This window comes from Notamacropus eugenii, chromosome 1 (assembly GCF_028372415.1).
Source record: "Notamacropus eugenii isolate mMacEug1 chromosome 1, mMacEug1.pri_v2, whole genome shotgun sequence".
Taxonomy (NCBI): Eukaryota; Metazoa; Chordata; class Mammalia; order Diprotodontia; family Macropodidae; genus Notamacropus; species Notamacropus eugenii.
This window is the reverse complement of record NC_092872.1, coordinates 642639749-642667720: the sequence shown is the minus strand read 5'-3', so window position 1 is coordinate 642667720 and position 27972 is coordinate 642639749. Positions and strand designations below refer to the sequence as shown.

The following is a 27972-nucleotide window of genomic DNA, read 5'->3' as shown; positions in this document are numbered from 1 at the left end:
AGACCATTTTTTCTCCTGAAGTATTATACTCAGTTTTGCTGGGTAGGTGATTCTTGGCTTCAGTCCTAGTTCCTTTGACTTCTGGAATATCCTATTCCATTCCCTTCTATCCCTCAATGTAGAGGGTGCCAGATCTTGTGTTATCCTGATTGTATTTCCACAATACTTGAATTGTTTCTTTCTAGCTGCTTGCAATATTTTCTCTTTCACCTGGGAATTCTGGATTTTGGCCACAATGCTCCTAGGAGTTTCTCTTTTTGGATCTCTTTCATGCGGTGTTCTGCGGATTCCTTGAATATTTATTTTGCCTTCTGGTTCTAGAATCTCAGGGCAGTTTTCCTTGATAATTTCATGGAAGATGATGTCTAGGCTCTTCTTTTGATCATGGTTTTCAGGTAGTCCCAGAATTTTTACATTGTCTCTCCTGATTCTATTTTCCAGGTCAGTTGTTTTTCCAATAAGATATTTCACATTATCTTCCATTTTTCAAATCTGCGCGGTATGTTCTGAGATATCTGTCTTTCTCGAAAAGTCCTTAGCGTCCATCCATACCATTCCAGATTTGAAAGATCTATTTTCTTCAGTGAGCTTTTGAATCTCCTTTTCCATTTGGTTAATTCTGCTTTTGAAAGCATTCTTCTCCTCATTGGCCCCTTGCACCTCCCTTGCCAGCTGAGTTAGGCTAGTTCTCAAGGTGCCAATTTCTTCAAGATTTTTTTGGTTCTCCTTTAGCAGGGAGCTGATCTGCTTTTCATGCTTCTCCCTCACCCCTCTCATTTCCCTTCCCAGTCTTTCCTCCACCTCTCTAACTTGATTTTCAAAATTCCTCTTGAGCTCTTCCATGGCCTGAGCCCATTGGGTGGGCTGGGACACAGAATCCTCGATTTCTGTGTCTTTGCCTGATTGGCAAGCATTGTTCCTCCCCATCAGAAAGGAAGGGAGGAAGTGTCTTTTCTCCGCTAAAATACCCTTCAATAGTTTTATTTCTTTTCCCTTTTCTTGGCATTTTTTCCAACCAGTGGCCTGACCTCTGAATGTTCTCCTCACACCCACCTCGCCTCCTGGTCCTCCCAGCCAGCGTTTGGGGACTGAGATTCAAATGCTGCTTTCCGCCTTAGAGTTTTTGGCGGGGGCAGGGCTGCTATTCAGTGTTAAATTAAGTTCAGGTGCTGAGGTCAGGGGTAGGGCCGCCTCTCTGGCTCAGTTCCCTCAGGGGGTTTATGCATAGACCTTCCACAATGGATCCAGGCTCCCGCCCGCTTGGGGAGCCCCTGTCTGCAGCCGCCTCTCAGCTTCCATCTCCTGGGGGGGCCCGAGCCATGGGAGCACCCCACTCCCCTCTCAACCCGCCAAAGAGACTCTCTGACCTACCCCCGTCAGTCACCTGTTGGTGGGGGGGGCTTGTGCCGCCGCTGAAGATCCCGTCTCTGGAGCCCTCCCAGATCCGTGTCTCTTGGAGCCGCGGCCGCCGCCGCAGGTCCGGGCTGGGCACCGTGTCTGCAGCACGACGGACCTTTTGCGAGAGGTTTGCAGGTCCCTCTGTGGGTGGAGGGACCCGCGTGGCCGCTGGAGATCCCGTCCCCGTAGCCCTCTCGGATCTCTTCCCCTCGGTGTTGTGGCCGTGGCGGGACTGCACTCTGCTCCCCGTCCCGGCGCCCAGTCCGCGGCGCGAAGGACCCCCCGCGAGAGGTTTGCAGGTCTCTCCAGAGCAGAAATCTCCCTCGCTCCAATACTCCATGGTCTCTGGGTGCAGAATTCGCCCTAGCTTGGTCCCCTCTAGCCGCTCTGTGGTTTGTGGGCTCGGAGCTGTGTGTATGTGCGTCTTTCTATTTCGCCATCTTGGCTCCCTGAGCAGTTTTTTTTAAGGACCACACCACTTACCTGTTGATGTGAGGGAGGAGCTAGAAAAGATACCCTAAAAATTGTCTGCTTCACCCAACCCTGACTTGCTTACTGCAGCAGGTAGGGATCCCACCTTGTGGTTGAAACACAAAAAAATGTGCAAAAAGTTTTGCAAAGATGACTCAACTCACCATTGGTACTTGGAATGTGTACATGTTTATGGACTACTAGAAATCCAAGAGACCTGAAAGACTAACAGGTCTTGTTGCTAAACAACTCAGCAGGTATCATATCCAAATAGCAGCTCTGAATGAAACAATATTGGTCAGCTTACTAAAGTCAGGGCTGGATACACGTTTTTCTGGAGTAGACACAATAAAGGGGAATGCTATGAAGTTAGTGGAGGTTTTGTAATCAAAACTAACCTAGTCCACAAACTTGTATGTCTACCAAATGAAGTGGAAGACAGACTTGTGACAATGTGATTGCCACTTGGAAGAAAATGCCCCATCACCATCATCAGTGCCTATGCTCCTACTATGACAAACCCTGATGAGGTCAAAGAAAAATTTTATGAAGACCTGGAAACCCTCATCATCAATGTGCCAAAAGAGGACAAGCTTATAATTCTGGGTAACTTTAATACCAGAGGAGGCTCAGACTACCAGACATTGCAGGGAGTCTTAGGAAGGAATGAAATTGAAAATAGCAATGTTCACTTACTACTGAAGAATTGTGCATATCATGACCTTTCATCACAAACACTGTCTTCCATTTGCCCAAATGCAATAAAACATTATGAATGCACCCTTGCAGCAAACATTGAGATTAAAAAGATTGTGTCATTGTGAGAAGGGATGAAAAGGTATGAGAATGACAAAGGTGATGTGTGGTACAAAGTACTGAACTGATCATAGACTTATCCTCTCCAAGCTAAATATTTGCATTCAGCTGAAGTAGCAGCCCCATGGCAAGATTGCTAACAGATTAGAGTGCTTTTTGCGAGTGGGAAGAATTCCTTGCTAACTTGGAGGAAAAGCTGAGCTAACACGTGGGTTGGCAACAGTGGGAGCAGAAAAGGAGTGGGCAACTTTCAGAGATTTGGTGTATACCACTTGAATTTACTCATCTAGGCCAGAACACTCACAAATATCAAGACTGGTTTGACAAAAATGATGGGGCAATTAAGAAGCTGATAAACAAAAAATGAGATCGCAAGGTTTACCAACAGTATAGTTCATCCAGCTCTAAGAAGGTAGCATTTAACTCCATCAGAAGTAAAGTGCAAGTGAAGCTCAGAGAAATGCAGGATTCTTGGTTCAGTAAGAAAGCAGATAAAATTCAGTTTTGTGCTGATAGTAACAATCCAAAGCACATTTATGATGCCCTGAAAGACATGTGGTGCATCTCAACTACTCAATGCTGATGGAGCCACATTGATTAGTGATAAGGACATAATCCTGAAGAGATAGGCTGAACACTTCCATAATGTTCCCAACAGACCATAATCAATCAGTGCTGAAGCCATTGATCATATATACCCCAGGTTAAAATCAATCCCTCTCTAGTTGAACTTCCAATTGAAGAAGAGGTTTTGAATGTTATTAGGCTTCTTGGCAAAACACCTGGTGCTGATTCTATTCCAGCTGAAATTTACAAGGCAAGGAGTCTACTGCTCAATCAAAAGCTGATTGAAATTTTCCAGGTTGTATGGCAAAAGTCAGTTATTCCCCAGGTGTTCAAGAATGCCTCCATTGTCCATCTCTATAAAGATAAAAGAAATAGATTGTCCTGTGACAAATGCCCGGGGTGGGGAGGGGCAAGAACTCTCTCTTAGTCATTGCTGGCAAGATTCTTGCCAGAGTCCTCTTTAATAGGCTGTTCCTTTACCTGGAAGATAGTCATCTATCTGAGAGTCAGTGTGGCTTCAGAAAGGACTGAGAAATGGTCAGTGTGGTGGTCGCTGCCCAATAACTCCAGGAAAAATGTCAAGAGCAGAACAGAGGTTTGTACACAATATTCATTGATCTGACCAAGGTCTTTGATGCTGTCAGTTGTGAGGGCTTGTGGAAAATTGTGTCAAAATTTGGTTGCCTGTAGAAGTTCATCAGTAGTGTATGTCAGTTTCATAATAGCATGCCTGCCCGGAGTCTGGATAGTGGGCAGAGCTCTCATGCTTTCCTAATCCCCAGTGAAGTGAAGCAGGGCTGTGTGCTTGCTCTTATGCTTTTTAGCATGATATTTTTAGCAGTGTTGTCATACACCTTCAGTGAGGACAAAAATGCCATCAAGGTCAGCTACTGCGCTGATAGTAAATTATTTAACTTGAAAAGGCTGCAAGGCAAGATTAAAGTGGAGGGAGAGTTGGCGCATGATTTTTTATTCACAGATGATTGTGCATTGATTGCATCCTCTGAGGCTGAAATGCAGCACAGTATGGATGGATTCTTTGCTGCTTATATTTATTTTTCCTAACAACACCAAGGAAATAGTGGTTCTCTACCAGTTGGCACCAAACTTTCCATTCATAAAACCATCAGTTACAGCAAATGGGGAAATTGTGAATGCTGTGGATAAGTTCACCTACTTTGGCAGTATACTTTCCAGGGATGTCCACAGATGATGAGGTTGACACATGCATTAACAGAGCTAGCCTAGTGTTTGGGAGACTGAAGGAAAGTGTGGGAAAGAAGAGATATTAGACTGCCTACCAAACTGAAGGTCTACAGAGCCATTGTATTGATTTCATTGCTGTATGCCTGTGAAATCTGGACAATCGAGGTCATTCCAGGAAACTGAATTGCTTCCATTTGAATTGTCTTAGGAAGATTCTGAAGATTACCTGGCAAAATAAGGTACCAGATAGTGAGGTCCTTTCTTCAGCTGAACTGCCAGGCATTCAAATATTACTGCAGAAAGTGCAACTCTGATGGGGTAGCCATAGTTGAATACCAAATGTGTGTTTGCCTAAGATACTATTTTATGGAAACCTCACCCAAGGCAAGAGCTTACATGGAGGTCAGGAGAAGCAATATGAGGATGTTTTCAAGGTTTCTCTGAAGAACTTTGTAATCAATTGCATGATGTGAGAAATACTTGCAAAGAACCACTCAACATGATACCACATCTCCAATTGTTCATGTGGACTATTTGTGCCTGATCTGTGGTAGAGCCTTCTGAACTCATATTGGTCTGATCAGCCATAGTCAGATACACTGTACCTTCACCCTGACATAGTGATATCATTTTGATTCTTTTTGAGAATGAAAAACAACAACCAACCAGATTGAATAGAAGAGATTAAATCATAAGGAGGCTGGAAAGGTAGGGAAGAGCTAGATTATGAAGAGCTTTAAATGCCAAATGAAGGAATTTATATTTGATCATGAAGGTAATAAGGAGTGAATGGAGTTTATTTAGCTGGAGGTGACTTGGTCAGATCTTTGTTTCCTGAAAATCATTTTGGGGGCTGATTGGGGCATGGTTTAAAGTGGGGAGGGACTTGAGGCAGGGAGATGAGTTATAAGCTTCTGCAGTAGTCTAAATGAGAAGTGATAAGGGCCTGTACTAGGGTTGTGACTGTATGAATTAAGACAAAGGAATTTATATGAGATATTATATAGGTAGAAATGACAAGTTTTGGCAAGAAATTGAATTATGTGGATTGAATGTTTGTAAAGAGTTGTGATCCTGATGGCCAGCAATGGTGGTACCCTCAACAATAGAAGACAAGTTGGGAAGAAGGGAGTTCTGGGGCAGAGACATCATTAGTTCTTTTTAGTCAAGTTAAGTTAGCAGTGCTTATAGGAAATCCTTTTTTAAGTTGTCCAAAAAACAGCTAGGTAAGTCAGTCTGAAGCTCAGTAGAGAAACAAGGACTTTATTTATAGGTCTAGGAATCATCAGCATAGAGATAATAGCTGAAACCATAGAAGATGATGAAATCACCATGTGAGATAGTATAGAGGGAGAAGGGAAAAGAGCCAAGATGAGAACCTTGAAAGATATCTACATTTAATGGTTATGACATGGATGAAGAAGCAAACAGAGATACAGAGAAGGAACAGTTGAACAGATAGGAGAGGAACCAGAAAAGAGCAGTGTTATGAAAACCTAATAAGAGTATCAGGAAGGAGGTTATCAACAATGTCAAATTCTGCACAAAGGTCAAGAAGGATGAGGACTGAGAAAAGGCCATTTGATTTGGCACTTAAGAGATCATTGGTAACTTTAGTTACCATTAAATTGAACGATAAGATCTGAAACCAGATGGCAAAAGGTTTAGAAGAGAATGAGAGGCGAATTGGAGAACTTAGTGTAGACCATTTTCTCAGAAATTTAGCCAGGAAGTTGAAGAGAAACATAGGAAGATAGTAAGGAAGGTAGGAATGAGTAAACTGGTTTTGTTTTGTTTTTTGTTTTTTGTTTTTTTTATATAGGATAGGAGAGGCATGAGCATATTTGTAGGCAGCAGGAAAGGAGCCAGTAGATAGGAATAGCTTGAAGATAAGCTAGTGGGGATGACAGAGAAGGCAGCTGGCTGGAGAAATCAAGAGTGGATAAATTGAGTTCTTAAAGGAATAATTAAATGTTACAGGAAAAAAATAGTAACCCCCTCACCCTCGAGGGGATCTCAAATTTCTTTTCTCAGAAGTAGATAAATATAACTACAAAATGAACAAAAAAAAAGTTAAGGAGATGAATAGAATTTTAGAAAAGTTAGGTAAGATAAACCTAGAGAAAACTGAATGGGAACAGAAAAGAATATACCTTCATTTCAATGGTACATGACACCTACCCCAAAATTGACCAGGTATTAGGGCACAAAAATCTCACAATGAAAGCAGAAATATTAAATGCATCATTTTCAGATCATAATTCAATAAAAATTACATTCAAAAAAGGGCATTGGAAAGATAGATTAAAAATTAATTGGAAACTAAATAATCTAATTCTAAAGAATGAGTCAAGGAACAGATCATAGAAATAATCTATAATTTCATTAAAGAGAATGACATCAATGAGATACCAAAATTTATGGGATGTAGCCAAAGCAGCACCTAGGGAAAAATTTATATTTCTAAATACTTACATCTATAAAATAGAGAAAGAAAAGATCAGTGATTGGACTGCAACTAAAAAAAACCCTAGAAAAAGAACAAATTAAAAATCCCCACTTAAACAACACTTTGGAAATCCTGAAAAATCAAAGTAGAGATTAATAAAATTGAAAGTAAGAAAATCATTGAACCAATAAATAAAAATAGTAGCTGGTTTTATGAGAAAAAACAATAAAACAAGCCATCAGTTAATTTGATCTTAAAAAAAAACCCCAAATCATTAGTATCAAAAGTTAAAAGGGTAAATTCATCATCATTGAAGACAAAAATTAAATCAACTATTAGGAGCTATTTTGCCCAATTATATACAAATAAATCTGAAAATCTAAGTCATGAATGCATATTTACAAAAATATAAATTACTGAGATAAAGAGAAGAGCAAATAGAATACATAAATAGCCCCATCTTAGGAAAAGAAATTGAAGAAGTCATAAATGAGCTCCCTAAGAAAAAAACCCAGTAATAAATGGATTCACAAATGAATTCTACCAAACATTTAAAGAACAAATAATTCCAAAACTATATAAACTATTTGAAAAAATAGGGAAAGAAAGAGTCCCACCAAATTCCTTTTATGACACAAACATGTTCCTGATACCTAAAATCAGAAAGAGCAAATACAGAGAAAAAAAGCCGTGCACAAATTTCCTTAATAAATATTGATGCAAAAAATTTAAATAAAATACCAGCAAGGAGATTACAGCAATATATCACAAAGATCATACATTATGACCAGGTGGGATTTATACTGATAAAGTAGATATGGTTCAGTATTAGGAAAATCATCAGCGTAATTGACCATATCAACAACAAAACCAACAAAAATCATATGATTATCTCAGTAGATTTATAACTTCTTTTTTTATGAAATTCATTTGTATTTTTAAAAAACAACACTACAAAACATAGGAATCAAGGGAACTTTCCATAAAATGATAAGTAATATTTATTTAAAACCATCAGCAACCATTTTCTGTAATGGGAATAAGCTAGAGGCCTTCCTGTTAAGATCAGTGGTGAAGCAGGGATGCCCATTATCACCACAATTACTCAGTATTGTACTAGGAATACCAGCTATAGCAGTAAGAGGGAAAAAAAGAAATTAAATGAATTAGAATAGGCAGTGAGGAAACAAATTATCACTCTTTGCAGATGTTATGATGGTGTACTTACAGAATCAACTAAAAATCTTGTTGAAGTATTTAAAACTTTAGCAAAGTTGTAGGATATAAAATAAACCCACATAAATCATCAGTAATTCTGTATTCTACCAACAAAACCCAGCAGGAAGAGATAGAAAGGGAAATTCCATTTAAAATAACTGTAGACAATATAAAATACTTGGGAGTCTACCTTCCGAGACAAATCCAGTAACTATATGAATACAATTACAAAACACTTTTCACACAAATAAAGTCAGATCTGAGCAATTGGAAAAATGTTAACTGCCCACAGCTAGTCCAAGCCAAGGAAATAAAATGACTGTCCTACCTAAGTTAATTTACTTATTCATTGGTTGGTTGGTTGGTTGTTGTTCTTTGTTCTCCAAGAGGACCAAAATGACATCACCATGATAAAGTCAAGTTTCAATGTGAAAGAGTGTGGCTAATCAGACTAATGCAAGCTTGGAATGCTCTATGACAGATTGGGCACAGACAATACGTGTGTACATTTAGGGTGGTTACTGCGCATCCTATGTTTCCTTTGTGCTGTTTCAATTCTGCTTTGCTCATAGAGCATAGCACTTTTTCTGATATGGGCATGCCATGCTGAGCGGTTCTCCACCAGGGTCTGCCATGTCCCACAATCAAATCCAAAGTTCTTGAGAAAGACTTGGAGAGTGTCCTTGTATCGCCTCTTCTGACCACCATCTGATTGTCTGCCCCATGCAAGCTCTCCATAAAATAGTCTTTTTGGCAAGCATACGTTTTACATTGGAGCAACATGGCCAGTCCATCAGAGTTGCGCTCTCTGAGGCATAGTTTGAATGCTTGGCAGTTTAGTTCGAGCGAGGGCCTCAGTGTCTAGTACCTTATCCTGCCAGGTGATCTTCAGAATCTTCCTAAGACAGTTCAAATGAAAGTGATTCAGTTTCCTGGCATGGCACTGGTAGTCTCCATGTTTCACAGGCATACAACAGTGAGGTCAGCACAACAGCTCTGTAGACCTTCAGTTTGGTAGTTAGCCTAATACGTCTTCTCTCCCAAACTTTTCTTCAGAGCCTCCTAAACACTGAGCTAGCTCTGGCAACGTGTGCATCAACCTCATTGTCAATGTGTACATCCCTGAAAAGTACACTACCAAGGTAAGTGAACCTATCCACAGTATTCAAAACGGTTCTGTATATGGATGGTATGGTGGTGACTGATGGAGCACCTGTGTTTTCTTGGTGTCAATTATTAGGCCAAAATCAGCTCAGGCAGCAGGAAAGTGATCCATCCTTTGTTACTTCTCAGCTTCAGAGGCTGCATTGAGCGCACAATCATCTGCAAACAGAAAATCATACACCAACACTTCCTCCACTTTGATCTTGGCTTGTAACCTTTTCAAATTGAAGAACTAACCATCAGTACAGTAGTTGACCTTGATGCCATGTTCATCCTCATTGAAAGCATTTGACAACATGGCTGAAAACATCATGCTAAAAAGCATGGGAGCAAGCACACAGCCCTGTTTCACTCCATTGGTCACTGGGAAACCACAAGAGCATTGTCTACTCTCCAGAATCTGGGCAAACACGCCATCAATGCTGACATAATTTTCCATGAACCTTCATGACTAACAGTGTCAAAGGCCAAAGTCAGATCTACAAACATTATGTACAGATCTCTGTTCTCTTGGCACTTCTAGAGTTGTCAGGCAGTAAACACCATATCAACTGTTCCTTGACCCTTTGTGAAGCCACACTGGTTCTCAGGTATATGACCATCTTTCAGGTGAAGGATCAGCCTATTAAGAAGGACCTGAGCAAGAATCTTGCAAGTAATGACTAAGAGGGAGACCCCCCTGTGATTGTTGCAGGACAATCTATTCCCTTTTCCTTTATAGAGATGGACAATGGAGGCATCCTTGAACTCCTGTGGGATAATCTCCTCTTGCCATTACTTATTCAGTGCCATACCAAATGATGAAAAATTAATTTATAGAGCTACAAAAAATAATAGCAGAATTCATCTGGAAAAACAAAAAGTCAAGAATATACAGGGAATTAATTTTTAAAATGTGAAAGAAAGTAGCCTAACTATAGCATATCTCAAACTGTATTATAAAGCAGTAATCATGATTATCTGGCACTGGCTATGAGGTAGAGTGGTATCAGTGGTAATGTCCACAGTAATATAGTGATTGATAAACACAAAGATCTCAGTTTTGGAGACAAAAATTGCTAGGAAAACTAGAAAGCAATTTGTCAGAAACTAGTTATAGATGACATCTCATACTATCTACGAAGAAAAGGTTAAAATGGGTACATGATTTAGACATAAAGAGTGATACCATAAACAGATTAGGAGAGCATGGAATGGTTTACCTATTGAATATTATAATAAGGGAAGGATTTATGACCAAACAAGAGATAGAAAAACATCGCAGGATATAAAATGAATAGTTTTGATTGCATTAAATTACAAAGGTTTTTCCACAAACAAAACCAATGCAACCAAGATTAGAAGGAAAGCAAAAACTTGGGAGGAGGGAAAGTTTTTTGTTTTACAGTAAGTTTCTCTCATAAAAGCCTAATTTCTTAACTATATAGAAAAGTGAGTCAAATTTATAAGAATATAATTCATTCCCCAATTGATAAATGGTCAAAGGATATGAATAAGCAGTTGTCAGATGAAGAAATCAAAGCTACCTGTCATCATATGAAAAAATACTATAAATCTCTATCAATTAAAGAAATGCAAATTAAAACAACTCTGAGGTACCACCTCACATGCCTCAAATTGGCTAATATGATAAAAGGAAAATGACAAATATTAGATGGGATGGAGGAAAAATTGGGACACTAAAGCACTGTTGGTGGAGTTGTGAACTGATCCATCCATTCTGGAGAGAAATTTGTAACTATGCTCAAAGGGCCATAAAACTGTGCATACTCTTAGCCAAGCAATAGCACTAATAGGTCTGTATCCCAAAGAGATTTTTTTTAATTTTTAAAAATTAATCGATTTATTTTTAGTTTTCAACAGACACCTCCACAAGTTTTTAAGTTCCAAATTTTCTCCTCATCTCTCCCCACCACCCACCCCAAGACAACATGCATTCTGATTACCACTTCTCTAAATCTGCCCTCCCTTTTATCACATCCCTCTCTTCTCTTGTCCCCATTCCTTCTATTTTCTTGTAGGGCAGGATAGATTTCTATACCCCATTGCCTGCATATCTTATTTCCCAGTTTAAAATTGTTTAAAAAAAATTGTTTTTTAAAGCCAAAGAAAACAAAGTTTATTAAAGATTTGCCAAATTGGGTTGCCTCTTAAGGAGCCTAAGCATTTGTAATGCTTGTATTCACAAGCGGGCCAGATAGAATCCCAGCTAGACAGAGTCTGAGCTGGATTGAATCTGAGCGCCTTCATGGAGGCAAAAACAGTTTTTAATATTCATTTTTAAAACTTTGAGTTCCATTTACTCTTCCTTTCTCCCTCTTCACAAATCCCCACTGAGAAGACAAGCAATTGAATATACATTATACATGTGTAGTTATGCAAAACACTTCCATGGTAGTCATATTGTGAAAAACTAACTATTTCCTTCCATCCTATTTATTCTATCCCCCATTTGTTCTTTTTTCTCTTTTGACCCTATCCCTCCTCAAAAGTGTTTACTTCTAATTACCTCTTCTCCCATTTGCCCTTTCTTCTGTCATCCCCCATCCCCTGCTATTCCCCTTTTCCCCTACTTTCATGTAGTATAAGATAGATTTTCATACTAAATTGAGAGTGCATGTTATTCCCTCCTTAAGCCAAATGCTATGTGAGTAAGGTTCACTCTTTCCCTCTCATCTCCCCCTCTTCTCCTCCATTGAAAAAGCTTTTTCTTGCCTCTTTTGTGAAATAATTTGCCCCAATCTGGAATGGGCACAGGGTGAGCTGAATATGAAGAGCTGATACCTAGAAAAGAAAATTAAATGTTGAGAGGAATGTACTAGGAGAAAGAGAAAGGGAGAGGTAGAATGTAGTAAATCATCTCACATAAAAGAGGAAAGAAAGAGCTTTCACGATGGAGGGGAAGAAGGGGAAGATGAAAGGGAATAAGTGAGCCTTCCTTTCATAGGATTTGACTTCAGGAGGGAATAACATACACACTCAAATTGGTATGGAAGTTTATCTTATCATACAGGAAAGTAGGGAGGAAGGAGAAAAGGGAGGGGGGATAATAGAAGGGATGGTTGATTGGGGGAAGTAGTAATTGGAAGCAAACAGTTTGTTACAAGGACAGGTCAAAGGACAGAATAGAATAAATGGAGGGCAAGACAGTATAGAGGGAAATATAGTTAGTCTTTCACAATATCACTGTTATGGAAGTGTTTTGCATGGCAGTCATGTATAACTTATACCAAATTGTTTGCCTTCCTAATGAGGGGGGATGGGGAGGCGGGAGGGGAGAGAATGTGGAACTCAAAGCTTTAAAAATGAATGTTAAAGGTTGTTTTTACATGCAACTAGGAAATAAGATATATAAGCAATGGGGCTATCTTATCCTACAGGAAAATAGAAGGGAAGGGAATAAGGGGTGGGGGATAATAGAAGGGAGGGCTCATTTTAGGAAAGGGCAATCAGAATATAATCTGCCCTGGGGTGGGGGTAGGGGAGAAATGGGGAGAAAATTTGAGATTCAAAATTTTGTGGAAGTGAATGTTGAAAACTAAAAATAAATCAAACCCTCCAGCTGTGCTCCCCCACCCCTGGCAGGAGGAGCCTGGGAGACTGTGAGGGAGGAACAGGACAGGACTAGATTAGAGTGGGCTTGGGCAGAGGCAAAAAAAAAAAAAACAAAACAAAACCAAAAAAAGTGACTAAGAAGGAAATATGTTTTTCGTGACCGCACATGTATAACCTATATCAAATTGTTTGCCATCATAGGGATGGGGGAGAGAATTTGGATCTGAAAATTTTAAAAATAGGTATTAAAAGTGGTTTTACATATAAATAGAAAAAGCTAGACATAAAAAAAAAGAAAAAGGGGATAGTATGAAGAATACCTACAGAAAGGTTAGCTTTGTCAGGACCCCCTTTTCATCCAATACTAAAGTGCAGTAATGTTTGAGTGATGTGAGATAAGGACGAGGGAAGCCAGAAAACAAATGGAAGTTGAAATAAGTAGAAGGATGCCTCATAGTTTTTTTCTCAGAAAGGCAAGGAAAGGAATTGATAGAGTTAAGTTGAGTAGGTTTGTGGCATGGTAGATGGAATGTTAAGCTCGAAGTCAGGAAGACTCATCTTCCTGGTTCAAATCTGGCCTCAGACACTTACTAACTTTGTGACCCTGGGTAAGTCATTTCATCCTGTTTGCCTCAGTTTCTTCATCTCTACAATCGGTTGGAGAAGGAAATGGCAAACCACTCCAGCATCTTTGCCAGGAAAACCCCAAATGGGGTCATAAACAATTGGACACGACTGAAAAATGACTGAACCAAAACAAAAATAACAACAAAGAGTTGGGTTTTATCATACATCCAAAGGCAGCAAAAAAAAATCCAACATACTTTCATAAGTCATGTAGAGGTATCATATTGAATTTCTTATAAGCATTTGCAAAAAGACTGAAAAGAAGGTATTTACAGGCTGTTGCAAGATATATTGCAGAAGGTGATAAAAGAGTAATTCTAAATGGACTTCAATAAAACCCTCAGATTAAATCAAAAGCCCTAGATTAAATCTATACTTAGATAATCATTGACTTCAGTTCAAGATGAGCACAATAGAGAATGATGACAATATGGTGGAGAAAATTGTTCATGAGTAAGAAATAAGAAAGACCAAAGCATATAGAATATTCTAGAGTTTCATATCCCTATATTGTGAAAGCTTTCTTTAGGAAGAGTGTCAAGACTGTATATGACAAGCCCTAAATAACATTACAGAAAGTAAAATTGATTATTTTTAACAGAATAGCAACAACTTATTCCTAATGTGGGAATGGTTTCTGAATCAATTCTTCTTGAATAACTAACTCATTAGAACAAAGATAAAAATCAATATCAGATTACAAGAAGAATAAACATGAGGCATGCTAAAAGTTGTATGCCTATAAGATACACCATCTAACTAAGCTGGTTGACCTTGAAAAATGGATAAAAGAACAGATATTAATGTGGACTATTATCATTTTCTAAAGAAGTTTAACCAATATAAATCAATCATTATAAGGAGAGAAAGAGAGCCTTGAAGGCTACCTCAGCCAGAAAATATCAGATCTCCATTTCAATCAGCTAGATTTGGCAACCAAGAGGAATGCAGTTTTAAAATTAATTTTGTTTATATAACCCTAAGGAAAATGATGGAAGATCTTACTGTTTTGAACATGGTGAGAACCAGTGGAGGACAAACTAAATTCATAGAAGGTTTGATTTGGGACTAGATCATCCTGAAGACATTTAGTGATGAAATTGGAAGGACAATAAATAGGAAAATTTTCTATAACAAATTATTTTTTCCATAAATGAGGACAGAGCAATTACATTTGGACTCTAATATTGCAATTCTTTATGTGCTGCATTATAAAGCAGAATGCCAATAAAGAAAACAAATAGAACATCTTCTGCACTAGGCAAAGAATACAGAGAAGTACTTGATTTATACTGTGAGTGACACAACTGTGGTAGAATTGAGGCATTGATTCACAAAGATATTTGCAATCTAGGGGATACTCCCAAAGAGGATATCCTCTGGTTGATTAAGATAGAGTGGAAATAAAGTTCATGGAAGTTGAGGGGAGTTTATGAATTTGGAGTCTAGTGTTGGAAGGGGCATCATTAAAAATATTAGATTCCCCCCAATTGATAAATAGTCAAAGGATATGAATAGGCAATTTTCAGAGGAAGAAATTAAAGATATCTATAGTCATGTGAAAAAATGTTGTAAATCACTATTGATTAGAGAGATGCAAATCAAAACAACTCTGAGGTACCACATCACACCTATCAGATTGGCAAACATGACAGAACAGGAAGATGATAAATGTTGGAGAGGATGTGGGAGAGTTGGAACACTAATTTGTTGTTGGTGGAGCTGTGACCTGATCCAACCATTCTGGAGAGCAATTTGGAGCTATGCCCAAAGAGCTACAAAAATATGCATACCCTCTGACCCAGCAATATCACTTCTAGAACTGTATCCCCAAGAGATCATAAAAATGGGAAAGGGTCCCACATGTACAAAAATATTTATAGCAGCCCTCGTTGTGGTGGCCAAAAACTGAAAATCAAGGGAATGCCCATCAATTGGGGAATAGCTGAATAAATTGTGGTATATGAATGTAATGGGATACTACTGTGCTATAAGAAATGATGAACATGAAGACTTCAGAGAGGCCTGGCAAGGCTTATATGATCTGATGCTGAGTAAAAGGAGCAGAACCACGAGAACTTTGTGCACAGCAACGACCACAGTGTGCGAGAGTTTTTTTCTGGTAGACTTGGAACTTTATTGCATGCAAGGACTTAAAAAAAAATTCCCAATGGTCTTTTAAGGCAAAATGCCTTCCATACCCAGAGAAAGAAGTGTGGAATTCAGTCGCAGAATGTAGCAGATCATTTGTGTGTGTGTGTGTGTGTGTGTGTATTAAGTTTTGGTTTGTTATATGATTTCTCCCGTTCATTTTAATTCTTCTACACAGCATGATTATAGTGAAATTTATTTAACAGGAATCTATGTGTAGAACCTATATAAAATTGTATGCTGTCTCAGGGAGGGAGGGAGGAGGGAGGAGAAAAAAAATCTAAGTTATATGGTGGTGATTGTAGAACACTGAAAAAAAATAAAATTAATATGAACAAAAAGAGACTTCAGAGGTCATGCCAATTCACCAAAAAAAAAAAAAATTAGATTCCCCAAAGTCAAGTTGGTGTGAAAAAGATTATTATCTAGGTACTGAAGTCGTTGAGAAAAGAGAGGGAGGGAGGGAGGAGAGAGAGAGAGAAAGGGAGAGAGAGAGAGAGAGAGAGAGAGAGAGAGAGACATATTTAGTAGCTGGTAGATTATAACAAGAAAGATCTAAACAGGGTGATATGATTGGATGATAAGAACTTCAAAAGGATAGCAACTGCTGATTTTTGGTGATAGAAACCAAGGAGTGTTTGAAGGGCTCATCTATTCTAACTTCCTAACCATTGATGGTACCTTCTCTGACACAGTTGTCCAACTTTTTCTTGAATACTCCTGGTGATAGAAGCTCACCTCCTCATGAAGCAACGCATTCCTTTTCTGGTCATGCTTAATAGATATGTTGAGTCTAAGATTTTTCTTCCCTCTATTTTCATCCATTTGGCACTAATTTGTCTGCCTGAAACTATGGAGAATAAATCCTTCTTCCACATTATAGCCCTATAAGAGGAGAGGTATTATGTATTCTCCCAGTCTTTTCTAGGCTAAGCATCCTCAGTTTCTTTAACTAATCAAGTGATATCTTTTCTAGATCATTTGATATTTTCATCTTCTTCTGTTCAGTTGCCTCTCTTAAAATGTGACAGCTAAAATTAAGGTTGCAACCCGAATGTATTTTGACCACAGAACATTTAAGAGTCTTAGTTCAGTTTTAAGCTATTACTGATTTTAAAAAGCACTCAGATTTTTAGAACAGCCTATATTGAGCTTTTTTTTCCTGCCTTGTTCTGGATTAACACATTAGGTTTCTTGACCTCCAGATCATTCATATTGAATTTGCAGTCAACTGAAATGAATAGGTTCTTTTCTCATGAATAACTAGACCTCCCTAAGTACATTGGTACACTTGACTTTTTTAAAACCTAAAAATAGAACATGACATTTATCTATAGTCCATTTCATCTTCTTAGATTCATATCCTGTGATCTTGTGACTCATTGTCCTAGCCTGTCAAGATTTCTTTGGATCCTTATTCCATTATTTAATCACAGATTTTATAAGCATGTCTTCTAAATCTTCATGTAAAACTTTTATAAAAATAGCATCGAGTCTAAAATAGAGATATGGACGTGTCCCTAGAGATTCCAGTTAACAATCAACACTCTTGGTATGTGGTTGTTTAACCATTTATAGATCCATCAGATATCTTTTCTTTCCCTTTACCCCACCATATTGATTTCTTTAATTTATCAACTAATTGTTCCTCACTGAGATAATTTGTGATTGTGTTGTTAGAATTTAGTTTTCCAGATAATCCTACATAAGAATTGCCAGCATGGATCTGGGTAGCTGATATTTTGTCTTTGGTAATAAAAAATGACACCAAAGGTAGAAAAGTATCATTATGTGTGCTGAATAATACCCCAATTTCCCTTAAATACCCATTATTGATATTATCTATGAATTTATCTTTTTGGGGGTGGCTATTTATATCTTCATCCTTTTCTGCTTCTTGGTTAACTATACCATAAACTTATCATCTGTTGTGCAGAAGTATAGTATTTACTTTTACTAATTTTAAATTTCATTTTTTTCAGACTTTAAGAAATGTTCCCTGGTTTTAGAATAAACTGCCTGATGTTCTTATGACCTCTTGCCACACATTTTGATGAATATTCTTCACAAAGAAGGGTAAAAAACAATTCTGGATCTGAGGGAAAATGCATCATTTCTGTTATAATATAGCATGAAAAAAGACTCTGTAGTGGTTTTAATTGTTACTTTGCCCTGGAGGGGAAAAAATTATTAGAGAATTTATTCAGTGGTGATTAGAAACCATAACCTGAAGGTTTTCATTAGCTATGGTTAAGAAGGGTTTTTTTGTGCTTTTAGTTCTGTTATTACAAGAAACAGGTAAAAATGAAAGATATTTGAGAGAGAGCTCCTTGTAAGGAGGCATCCCTCTGCTGACCAAAATCCTGGGGCAATAAACCAAGCACCAAGCACAGTGCTATGCACATGTTAGGCAGTATATACATATTTCATGGTTTAATGTATATCCATATTAGAAAAATGGAATTTAGTTATTTCATATCCTACCCCATACACAGTGTGGTTTGTATTACTGTTTTTATGATAAATTCTCTGAAGGCTAGGATATATTTCCTATAATTTGATTGCATAATGATACAACAAAAACATCACACTACTGAAATGCTTATGTAGGCAGGTATTTAGTGAGAAAGGAAACAGTGACTCAGGCATCCTGACTCAGCCTTTTATTTCTATTTAGTTAGAAGGGAATTTCACTGAGTATTGCAGGGAATGTAGGGAATTGAAAAGTAGCCAGTTAGTTCCTCTTTTTTTTTTGTCCCTCAAGACAGGACTATTTTAGATGAATACATGGAAATACTACTATCTATGCCCTTGAGTACTATTCCCAGGTCAGTGAGTCAGAGGCAGTAGCCTTTTAAAATTTTTAAGCAAAAGAAATTATGTATGATTTCATGTCTGCTAAACTGGATATATCAGCTGAGTCATTTAGAGACAGATGATTCAGTGGAAAAAGCATTGGATTTAGAGTTGGGGAAACCTGGATTCAAATCCTGCCTCAGACACTGACCATGGGCAAATCATTTACCTTTCTGAGCCTCAGTTTTGTCATCTGTAAAATGAGGTGGTTGGACTAAATGGCTCTTCCAGCTTTACATTTGTGATCTTAGGATTTAATTCTACTTTATTGTTTCTATGACAGAGAAGTTCAACTGTGTTTTTTATTAGCAGCACTACCCAACGATTCTTGTGAAAGAGATAAGGAAACAGCACAGAGGAGTTTGGACTATGGATCAAACAGCTAGTAACTGATAAAGCTAAGAATAGAACTTCCTGGTAATCTTAGGGTAATGATTTATTAATTCAATTCATTAAAAATCAGCTCATCTTGCCTTTCCATTTAAGGTTACTTTCTGTTTGCTCTATATGTCTTTTGTTTGCATCTCATTATTTTCGTGTGTCTCCCTCACTAGACTGTAAGTTCCTTGAGGGCAGGGACGATTTTTGCCTCCTTTGTATCCCCAAAACTTAGCACAATGCTTGGCACGTAGTAAAAAAACACATATTTATTGACTGACCCACTAAGTAGGTAATAGGCAAAGTACAAGATGTACCTAAAGGGCTTGTCCCTGTAGTAAAATATCATGTTTTATGTTCTACGTTACTCTCCTGCTAGCAGGCTTTTACTTCCAAGAACATCATTATATTTTCCAAGAGGACATATAGATGTAGATTTTTTAATCTTTCTCTTTTTTTTTTGAAGACTATTTGATCCAGAATGCTGAACAACAAATGTAAATCGTTTCTTAGCAGAGATACCCATCTGTTCTGTGTCCTTCATGTGTTTAATAATCAGAGTAATGAAAAGAAGAGAACACTGGATGATCCCAACTGCTATTTTATAGATCAGAATCTTCTTGTTGAAGGAAGGACCTTTCAGTGATTTTAATCTATTAATCAGTTATAAAGTACATAGTAATTTAGTGGTTAGTTTTAGCCTGTGCTCCAAGTAAAGGTCATTAAAGGCCCTGTTTTACCCTTTTGAAAATTTTTTTTCTTGAGGGCCTTGGTCCCTTCCTTCTTATCAGAGTCCTTCTCTGAAATTTCATTGTGTGTGGCAGCAGGGGGGCCTTCTTTTAAGGGATGTATATATGAGTCAGAGGGGTCATTGTGTCAGTACAGGATGCTGGTCTTCCTGAGTTGGTCTGTAGGCTATAAAGACACTGTTGTCTACTAAAATGCTGTGCCATCCTTTGTACCAATGTAGCATCACCAGGAGGATGCTGGCAGACTTTAAGATGTATTTTTTTTATGGCAGCAATTAATTTGAAATTATTGAAAGCTGTATAATTTCTCAATTGTGATCCAATTTGATTTAGCCTGATCAAATGTGATGCAATTCTGGACCCACCTGATTTTTCATCTTCTTTTATCTAAGGTATATATAGCGTAGTAGAGTAATTGAATAGGCTGCCTATCAGAATCTATGTCATAGTCTAGACAATATTAATTCTTCATCCCTCTTTGTCTAGTATTAATGGCTAAGCTTTTTATGTCTTCTGAGTAGATATTTTATATGGAACTCAATGCAATCAGAGCATTGTTGGCTAAAAGAGGATCATCTTTATTCATAAGGAATTCTCCTACTATTTAGACTTTAGGCAGGACATTCTCTACCAAAAAGACAAACACTTTTGGTAAACCTTTCTCTTTATGGGCATATAGACTGGTGTAATGGAAAGGGAGCTACATTGGCAGTCAGGAGAGACATGAGTTTGAATCCTCACACTGGTCCTAGCTATCTCTAAGACTGTGGGAAACTCACTTCATCTCTCCAAGCATCAGTTTACTCGTCTGTAAAACTGAAACAATAATGCCAGTAGTCTCTAATCCCCCTGAGCTAATGTGAGGATGAAATAAAGCAAAGAATGTTATGTGTTATGTGAACCTGAAAACACCTTATAAATGTCATTTATTGTTATCATCTCTAGTCACATCACTCACAGAATCCTACATGGTTTTGGTAATCCTGCAATAGATACAATAGGAGTTTATATCAGTTGTGTGATTAAAGTTGTGGTCTGTTTTGAAAAATGGCCAGAAAATATTTCATGTTTTCATCAATGATTCTGTCTGTGTGAGACCATTCTCATGAACATTTTTCCAAGATGACAAAGGCATATGGTTCAATACTTGCTGAGTTCTTCTTGTTTTTTCCCTTATAATTGACATCTGTAACTTTTCTTTATTCTTTTGGATTTTTTCTATTCTTCAAGATATTGAAAATTAATCCCTGAGTGCCTTTGAAATTGCATCACCTCAGATAAGGGTTTTCTTATACATTTGGTAGGATCTACTTGCTCTTCCTGACTTCATCTTCTTGAGTGTCATTGCTTTGTGGTGGTTCTTCAGTTGTTTCAATTGTTCTGATTCTTCATGATCCCATTTGGGGTTTTCTTGGCAAAGAGACTGGAGTTGTATGCCATTCCCTTCCCCAGTTCAATTTACAGATGGGGAAGCTGAGGCAAACAGGGTCAAGTGACTTGCCCAGGGTCACACAGCTAGTAGGTGTTTGAGGCCAGATTTGAACTCAGGCCCTCCTGATTCCAGACCTGGTGCTCTATCCATCGTACTACCTGGCTGCCCTGAGTGTCATTGCTACTTTCTTACAAATGTGCTGTGGACATTTGAACTCCATTTAGATGGTGGAATTCAAATTCTACTATTGATTATACTATTATCACTGATAAGAATTCATTACTAAAAATGTGAACAAATCTGTCTACATATATTTTTTGTTCTTCTTACACTTTTGTCTACAGATGCTCTTGGGATGATCTGCTTCAGTTTAGTCTAACACCAAACTCTATACAGACTTGTTTTTCCTTTGCTGATATTCCTTGTTTATTTTTTTGAAGGGGTAAAGGGAGAAGGGTAGAATAATACCAGGTATGATTTTTAAAATAATTTTTATTGATTTTTTTGCATCATCATATTTACTTAAGGTTTCCCTCCTCCTTCCCCTCCTGGAGAGTCATCCCATATAACAAATAGTATTTTACAAGACAAAAAAAAAAAAGGAACATGAGTCAGTATAACTTATCAGTACATCAAAAAAGCCTGAAAATACGTTCAATATACAATACTTGTAGACTCCTACCTCCTGCTCATAATTTTTTGGTCAAAAATTATAGTTAGTGGTAAAATCAGAACTCTAACATAGTTATTTTATTCTCTGGTACACTAATCTAGATCAAAAATAGGTAGACTGTAACCCAGGTACCACTCAGAGGCAATGTACTACCATATGCAATGGTATTTTTCTTTTTTCTTTTCATTCTGAACCCCACACACCAAACAGAATTACCATTTTCCCACACATAGTAAAGACAGAAAAGTAGGATTGTACTTGAAGTGGTGAACCCCAACAATTTCTGGCTTTTTCTTTCTAAACACATTAGGAACTGAACATCTGACTTTCAAAGCCATCCTGCTTTTCAGTGATTCTTTCTAACTTCCTTTTGTTCTTCTTTTGTTCTTTCTCTTCTGCACATTTAGAAATGCAAGAGCTAACAGTGGTATAGCTCTTTAAAGTTTGCACAATACTTTATATATATTATCATATATTGCATATGGTATCACATTTGATCCTCACAACCTCCCTGTTGTAGATGCTATTATTACCCTCATTTTATAAGATGAGGAAACTGAAGATGGATCAATGACCTGCTCAGGGTAAGGAAGTATCTAAGGCACGATTTGAACTCAGGTCTTCATTACCTTCATTACCTCTCACTGTTTTTCCTTTCTTTATGTTTTTCTTCTCTGTTTTCTCTCACTTATTTCTTCCTATTTTTCCGTTCCCTTTTTTGATATGCCTGGTACCCACTGCTAAGTACATGACATGAATTTGAGAACCAGTCCAGTTAAGAGAGTCTCATCACAAGATTGGCTATAGGGTGATGGATTTTTTTTTAGCTGTAACAACTCTGAGAAACTGAGTCACAGAGTGGTTGAGATTTATGTTGGAAAAGAGAATACTCGCACTGGTTAAAGTGTTGATCAATCGTCATCTCTTTCTGGGATCCTGCCCAGTGTGCCAAACTGATCTGAACTGTTTCTCATTTTTATCACTGACTTGAGCAAAGTCGTAGCTTTATCAGATTTGCAGAAGACACCAAGCTGAGAAGAGCAGCTAACACAGGATGGGTTAGAATGATGAGCCAAGTAAAATAAAATGAAGTTTAGTAAGGCTACAAATAAATTTCCATGCTCGTGTTCAAAAATTCAGCTTCCTAAGTATCAGATAAACTATAGGTAGACAGATCACAATGGGTATCACCTACAGGTGTTAATGTACTGTCTGTTCAGTATGAGTCAGCAGTATGGTGTGCTACAAAAAAAGCTAATACTATTGTTGGCTGCATTAAGAGGCATAGCATTCAGAACATAGGCAGTAACGGTTGCTATATACTTGCCCTAATCAGGCCACATCTCCAGAGAAGTGTGAATTACCTGGGACAAACAATCATTTTGATGTGCTTTCAGTTCATGATATCATATGTTTTTCCTTAAATTAAACTAAGTTGGAGAATCTGACTTTGACCAGATCAGACCAAATCAAACTAATTTCCCCGCCATAAATTAGTTCTCTGGATGTTGAATGTTAGATTTCATGCCATACATATGTGCTTCATTGTTCTCTTTTGTTGTATTTTTATTTCTGTGGTTTTAAAGAATGGTAATGACTCCAAGAAAACATGCAAAAATGGTCCTACCTTTCCTGTTATTGTAGAGGGCATCACCATCCTCCCATTCCTCAGGTTCGCCACATGGAAGTCATCCTGGGTTCCTCACAGTCTCTCACCCCCCTCCCCCCCACACATATATCCAAGTTATTGCGAAGGCCTGTTGGCTTCACTTTTGCAAATATACTCCCTTTCCTCCTCTGAAACTGCCACCACTCTAATGCAAACGTTCATCACCACCTGCCTGGATTACTGCAAGAGCTGCTGATGGATCTCCCTGCCTCGTCTTCCTCCACTCTAATCCATCCTCTATTCAGTCACTAAAGTGTGCTTCATATCTAATGGTGGGATGAAAGTGTAATTTCATGATGAACAAACATTTATATGTCAAAATCTTGTGAACTCAGAGGCCAAATCTTGTGATCACAGCAAAAGTACTTTTTATGTTAAAATTTTTTTAAAAGATGCAAAAAGGTACGTATATAATTTGTTGTATATTGGACTGGGCGCCGGGACTGGGAGCTGAGTGCAGCCCTGCCGCGGCCGCGGCACCGAGAGGAAAAGATCCAAGCAGGCTTCACAGACAGGATCTCCAGCGGCCACGCGGGTCCCTCCACCCACAGAGGGATCTGCAAACCTCTCGCAAAAGGTCCGTCGCGCTGCAGACACAAAGCCCAGCCCAGACCTGCTGCGGCCACGGCTGCGGCACCGAGAGAAACAGATCCGAGCAGGCTTCAGGGACGGGATCTCCAGCGGCCGCACAAGTCCCTCCACCCACAGGTGACAGGGGTGGGTGAGAGAGTCTCTTTGGCGGGTCGAGAGGGGAGTGGGGTGCCCCCATAATTCAGGCCCCCCCCGGGAAGTAGAAGCTGAGAGGCGACTGCAGACAGGGGCTCCCCAAGCGGGCGGGAGCCTGAATCCATTGCGGAAGGTCTGCGCATAAACCCCCTGAGGGAACTGAGCCTGAGAGGTGGCCCTGCCCCGATCTCAGCACCAGATCATAATCTCATACTGAATAGCAGCCCTGCCCCCGCCAAAAGCCCTGAGGCTGGAAGCAGCATTTGAATCTCAGACCACAAACACGGGCTGGGAGGATCAGGAGGTGAGGTGGGTGTGAGGAAAATATTCAGAGGTCAAGTCACTGGCTGGGAAAATGCCCAGAAAAGGGAAAAGAAATAAGACTATAGAAGGTTACTTTCTTGGCGAACAGGCATTTCCTCCCTTCCTTTCTGATGAGGAAGAACAATGCTTACCATCAGGCAAAGACACAGAAATCAAGGCTTCTGTGTCCCAGCCCACCCAATGGGCTCAGGCCATGGAAGAGCTCAAAAAGAATTTTGAAAATCAAGTTAGAGAGGTGGAGGAAAAGCTGGGAAGAGAAATGAGAGACATGAAGTCAAAGCATGAACAGCAGATCAGCTCCCTGCTAAGGGAGACCCAAAAAAATGTTGAAGAAATTAACACCTTAAAAACTAGCCTAACTCAATTGGCAAAAGAGGTTCAAAAAGCCAATGAGGAGAAGAATGCTTTCAAAAGCAGAATTAGCCAAATGGAAAAGGAGATTCAAAAGCTCACTGAAGAAAATAGTTCTTTCAAAATTAGAATGGCACAGATGGAGGCTAATGACTTTATGCAAAACCAAGAAATCACAGAACAAAGAGAGAAGAATGGAAAAATGGAAGATAATGTGAAATATCTCATTGGAAAAACAACAGACCTGGAAAATAGATCCAGGAGAGACAATTTAAAAATTATGGGACTACCTGAAAGCCATGATCAAAAGAAGAGCCTAGACATCATCCTTCATGAAATTATCAAGGAAAACTGCCCTGAGATTCTAGAACCAGAGGGCAAAATAAATATTCAAGGAATCCACAGAACACCGCCTGAAAGAGATCCAAAAAGAGAAACTCCTAGGAACATTGTGGCCAAATTCCAGAGTTCCCAGGTCAAGGAGAAAATACTGCAGGCAGCTAGAAAGAAACAATTCAAGTATTGTGGAAATACAATCAGGATAACACAAGATCTAGCAGCCTCTACATTAAGGGATCGAAGGGCATGGAACAGTATATTCCAGAAGTCAAAGGAACTAGGACTAAAACCAAGAATCACCTACCCAGAAAAACTGACTATAATACTTCAGGGGAAAAAATGGTCTTTCAATGAAATAGAGGATTTTCAAGTATTCTTGATGAAAAGACCAGAGCTGAAAAGAAAATTTGACTTTCAAACACAAGAATGAAGAGAACCATGAAAAGGTGAACAGCAAAGAGAAGTCATAAGGGACTTACTAAAGTTGAACTGTTTACATTCCTACATGGAAAGACAATATTTGTAACTCTTGAAACATTTCAGTATCTGGGTACTGGGTGGGATTACACATGCACACACGCTCACATACATAGAGACAGAGTGCACAGAGTGAATTGAATAGGATGGGATCATATCTTTAAAACAAAATGAAATCAAGCAGTGAGAGAGAAATATATTGGGAAGAGAAAGGGAGAAATTGAATGGGGCAAATTATCTCTCATAAAAGAGGCAATCAAAAGACTCATTAGTGGAGGGATAAAGAGGGGAGGTGAGAGAAAAACATGAAGTCTACTCTCATCACATTCCACTAAAGAAAAGAATAAAGTGCACACTCATTTTGGTAGGAAAACCTATCTCACAATACAGGAAAGTGGGGGATAAGGGGACAAGCAGGGTGGGGGGGATGATAGAAGGCAGGGCATGAGGAGGAGAGTGCAATTCGAGGTCGACACTCATGGGGAGGGATAGGATCAAAAGAGAATAGAAGTAATGGGGGACAGGATAGGATGGAGGGAAATATAGTTAGTCCTATACAACACAACTATTATGGAAGTCATTTGCAAAACTACACAGATATGGCCTATATTGAATTGCTTGCCTTCCAAAGGGAAGGGGTGGGGAGGGAGGGAGGAAGAGAAGTTGGAACTCAAAGTGTTAGGATCAACTGTCGAGTAATGTTCTTGCCACTAGGAAATAAGAAAAACAGGTAAAGGGGTATAGAAAGCTATCTGGCCCTACAGGACAAAAGAGAAGATGGAGACAAGGGCAGAGAGGGATGATAGAAGAGAGAGCAGATTGGTCATAGGGGCAATTAGAATGCTTGGTGTTTGGGGGGGGAGGGGATAAAAGGGGAGAAAATTTGTAACCCAAAATTTTGTGAAAATGAATGTTAAAAGTTAAATAAATAAATTTAATAATAAAAAAAAAAGAAAAGAAAAAAAATAATAATTTGTTGTATAACAATAAACTTTATTATTTAACTTGGTCCCAGTTAACGTTGCCCACCACTGCAAAGAACTGTGTTCATTTCTGGGTACCACTTTTTCAAAAGGATATAGGTGAACAGGACCATGTACAGAAAGGAGAATGTGCTATGGAAGAATCGGTTGAAGGAGCAGGGATGTTTAGTGAAGAGGAGGCAGGGTATTCAATTAAATGATCCAACAAATATTCATTAAACATCTGCTCTCTGCAAAATGCTATGCTAGACACTGAGGATAAAAAGACAACATGTGGTGATGATCTGAAGTATCTGAGGGGCTGTCATGTAGCATAGTGGTTAGACATGTTCTGCTTGGCTCCAGTATGAGGAGAACCCTGTGAAAATTGCCAACAGACAGATTTAAACTCAGGTAAGGAGAAAAGCAAACAAACAGCTACCTAACAGTTAGAGCCATCCACAGCAGGATGAGATGTGTGAAGAGATGATGTTTTCTCCCTCTCTAGAGAGAGTTTCGGCCAGCCTCTTGTTAGGTGTAATATTAACGTGGCTCTTATTCAGGTACAGGCAAAGCAAAGTGGTTTCTGAGTCAGTTCTCTTCTGTGATTCTGTGAACCATTCTTCAGTGCCTAGACAATGCCAAGTATTCACCACACTGAAGAAGGAAAGGGTACCTGGTCTCACATCTTAGGCTAGTAGGAAGTTTGGATGAATCTGTACAATGAGAAAAATAGTAGTAGTCCCCTCCCCAATAATATACATTCACCTTCCCTGAGTGAATGTTCTGGAAGACCTGCTTTGTTTTGAGCTTCTTCATCTTGACAGTGACCTCTCACTAAAATGCTGAACCATTATGGGAATAATGATAGTAAGGATGAATGAAACATCTTACTGTGAATGGCAGGAAATGCTAACAAAAATACCTTCACTATAAAATATTTAAAGGGATAATTTTGGGTAATTTTTTGTTATATAGACATTTTTCCCTTTCACAGAGGTCTTTTTTTAGTAGAATAACTTATAATCTGACTTACCAACTCATAGCTGGGATCTGAACCTTCCAAAGGCTCATTTGAGAAATCTGATATGTGACAGAGACAGACTAATGAAGAGGTTAACTATCCATTCCTTTTGGTTTCTTTAAGCCATTTATCATTGAATTAGATTTGCTTATCAGGAAACAACATACCTGGACCATATTATCTTTTTCCTCCACAAAAATATTTTCCCTGAGTTAGGATTTAATATCATTCTGTCAGAGTATGTATGTACATACATATGTGCGTGTGTATGTATGTATGCATGCATATACACACATATATATTGGATTGATATATGAAACTGCAACTTGAAGAATGTTGCTGTGTCTTTTTCAAAACTATAATTGAAGATGTTCTTCATGTTTTTAATTT

General features: G+C 38.6%; 1 protein-coding gene across 3 annotated transcripts in view; it reads left to right on the top strand.

The window, feature by feature from the left end:
- The window catches only part of COMMD1 (copper metabolism domain containing 1), a 264032-nt gene that overhangs the window by 164565 nt on the left and 71495 nt on the right, over positions 1 to 27972 (top strand). The window contains exon 3 of one of the 3 annotated variants that reach the window (XM_072635458.1): positions 9182 to 9267. The exons of the other annotated variants lie outside the window; for them this stretch is intronic. Coding sequence (XP_072491559.1) covers positions 9182 to 9267 — 86 coding nt within the window. The remainder of the gene's footprint in view (positions 1 to 9181; positions 9268 to 27972) is intronic. 3 annotated transcript variants of the gene reach the window in all.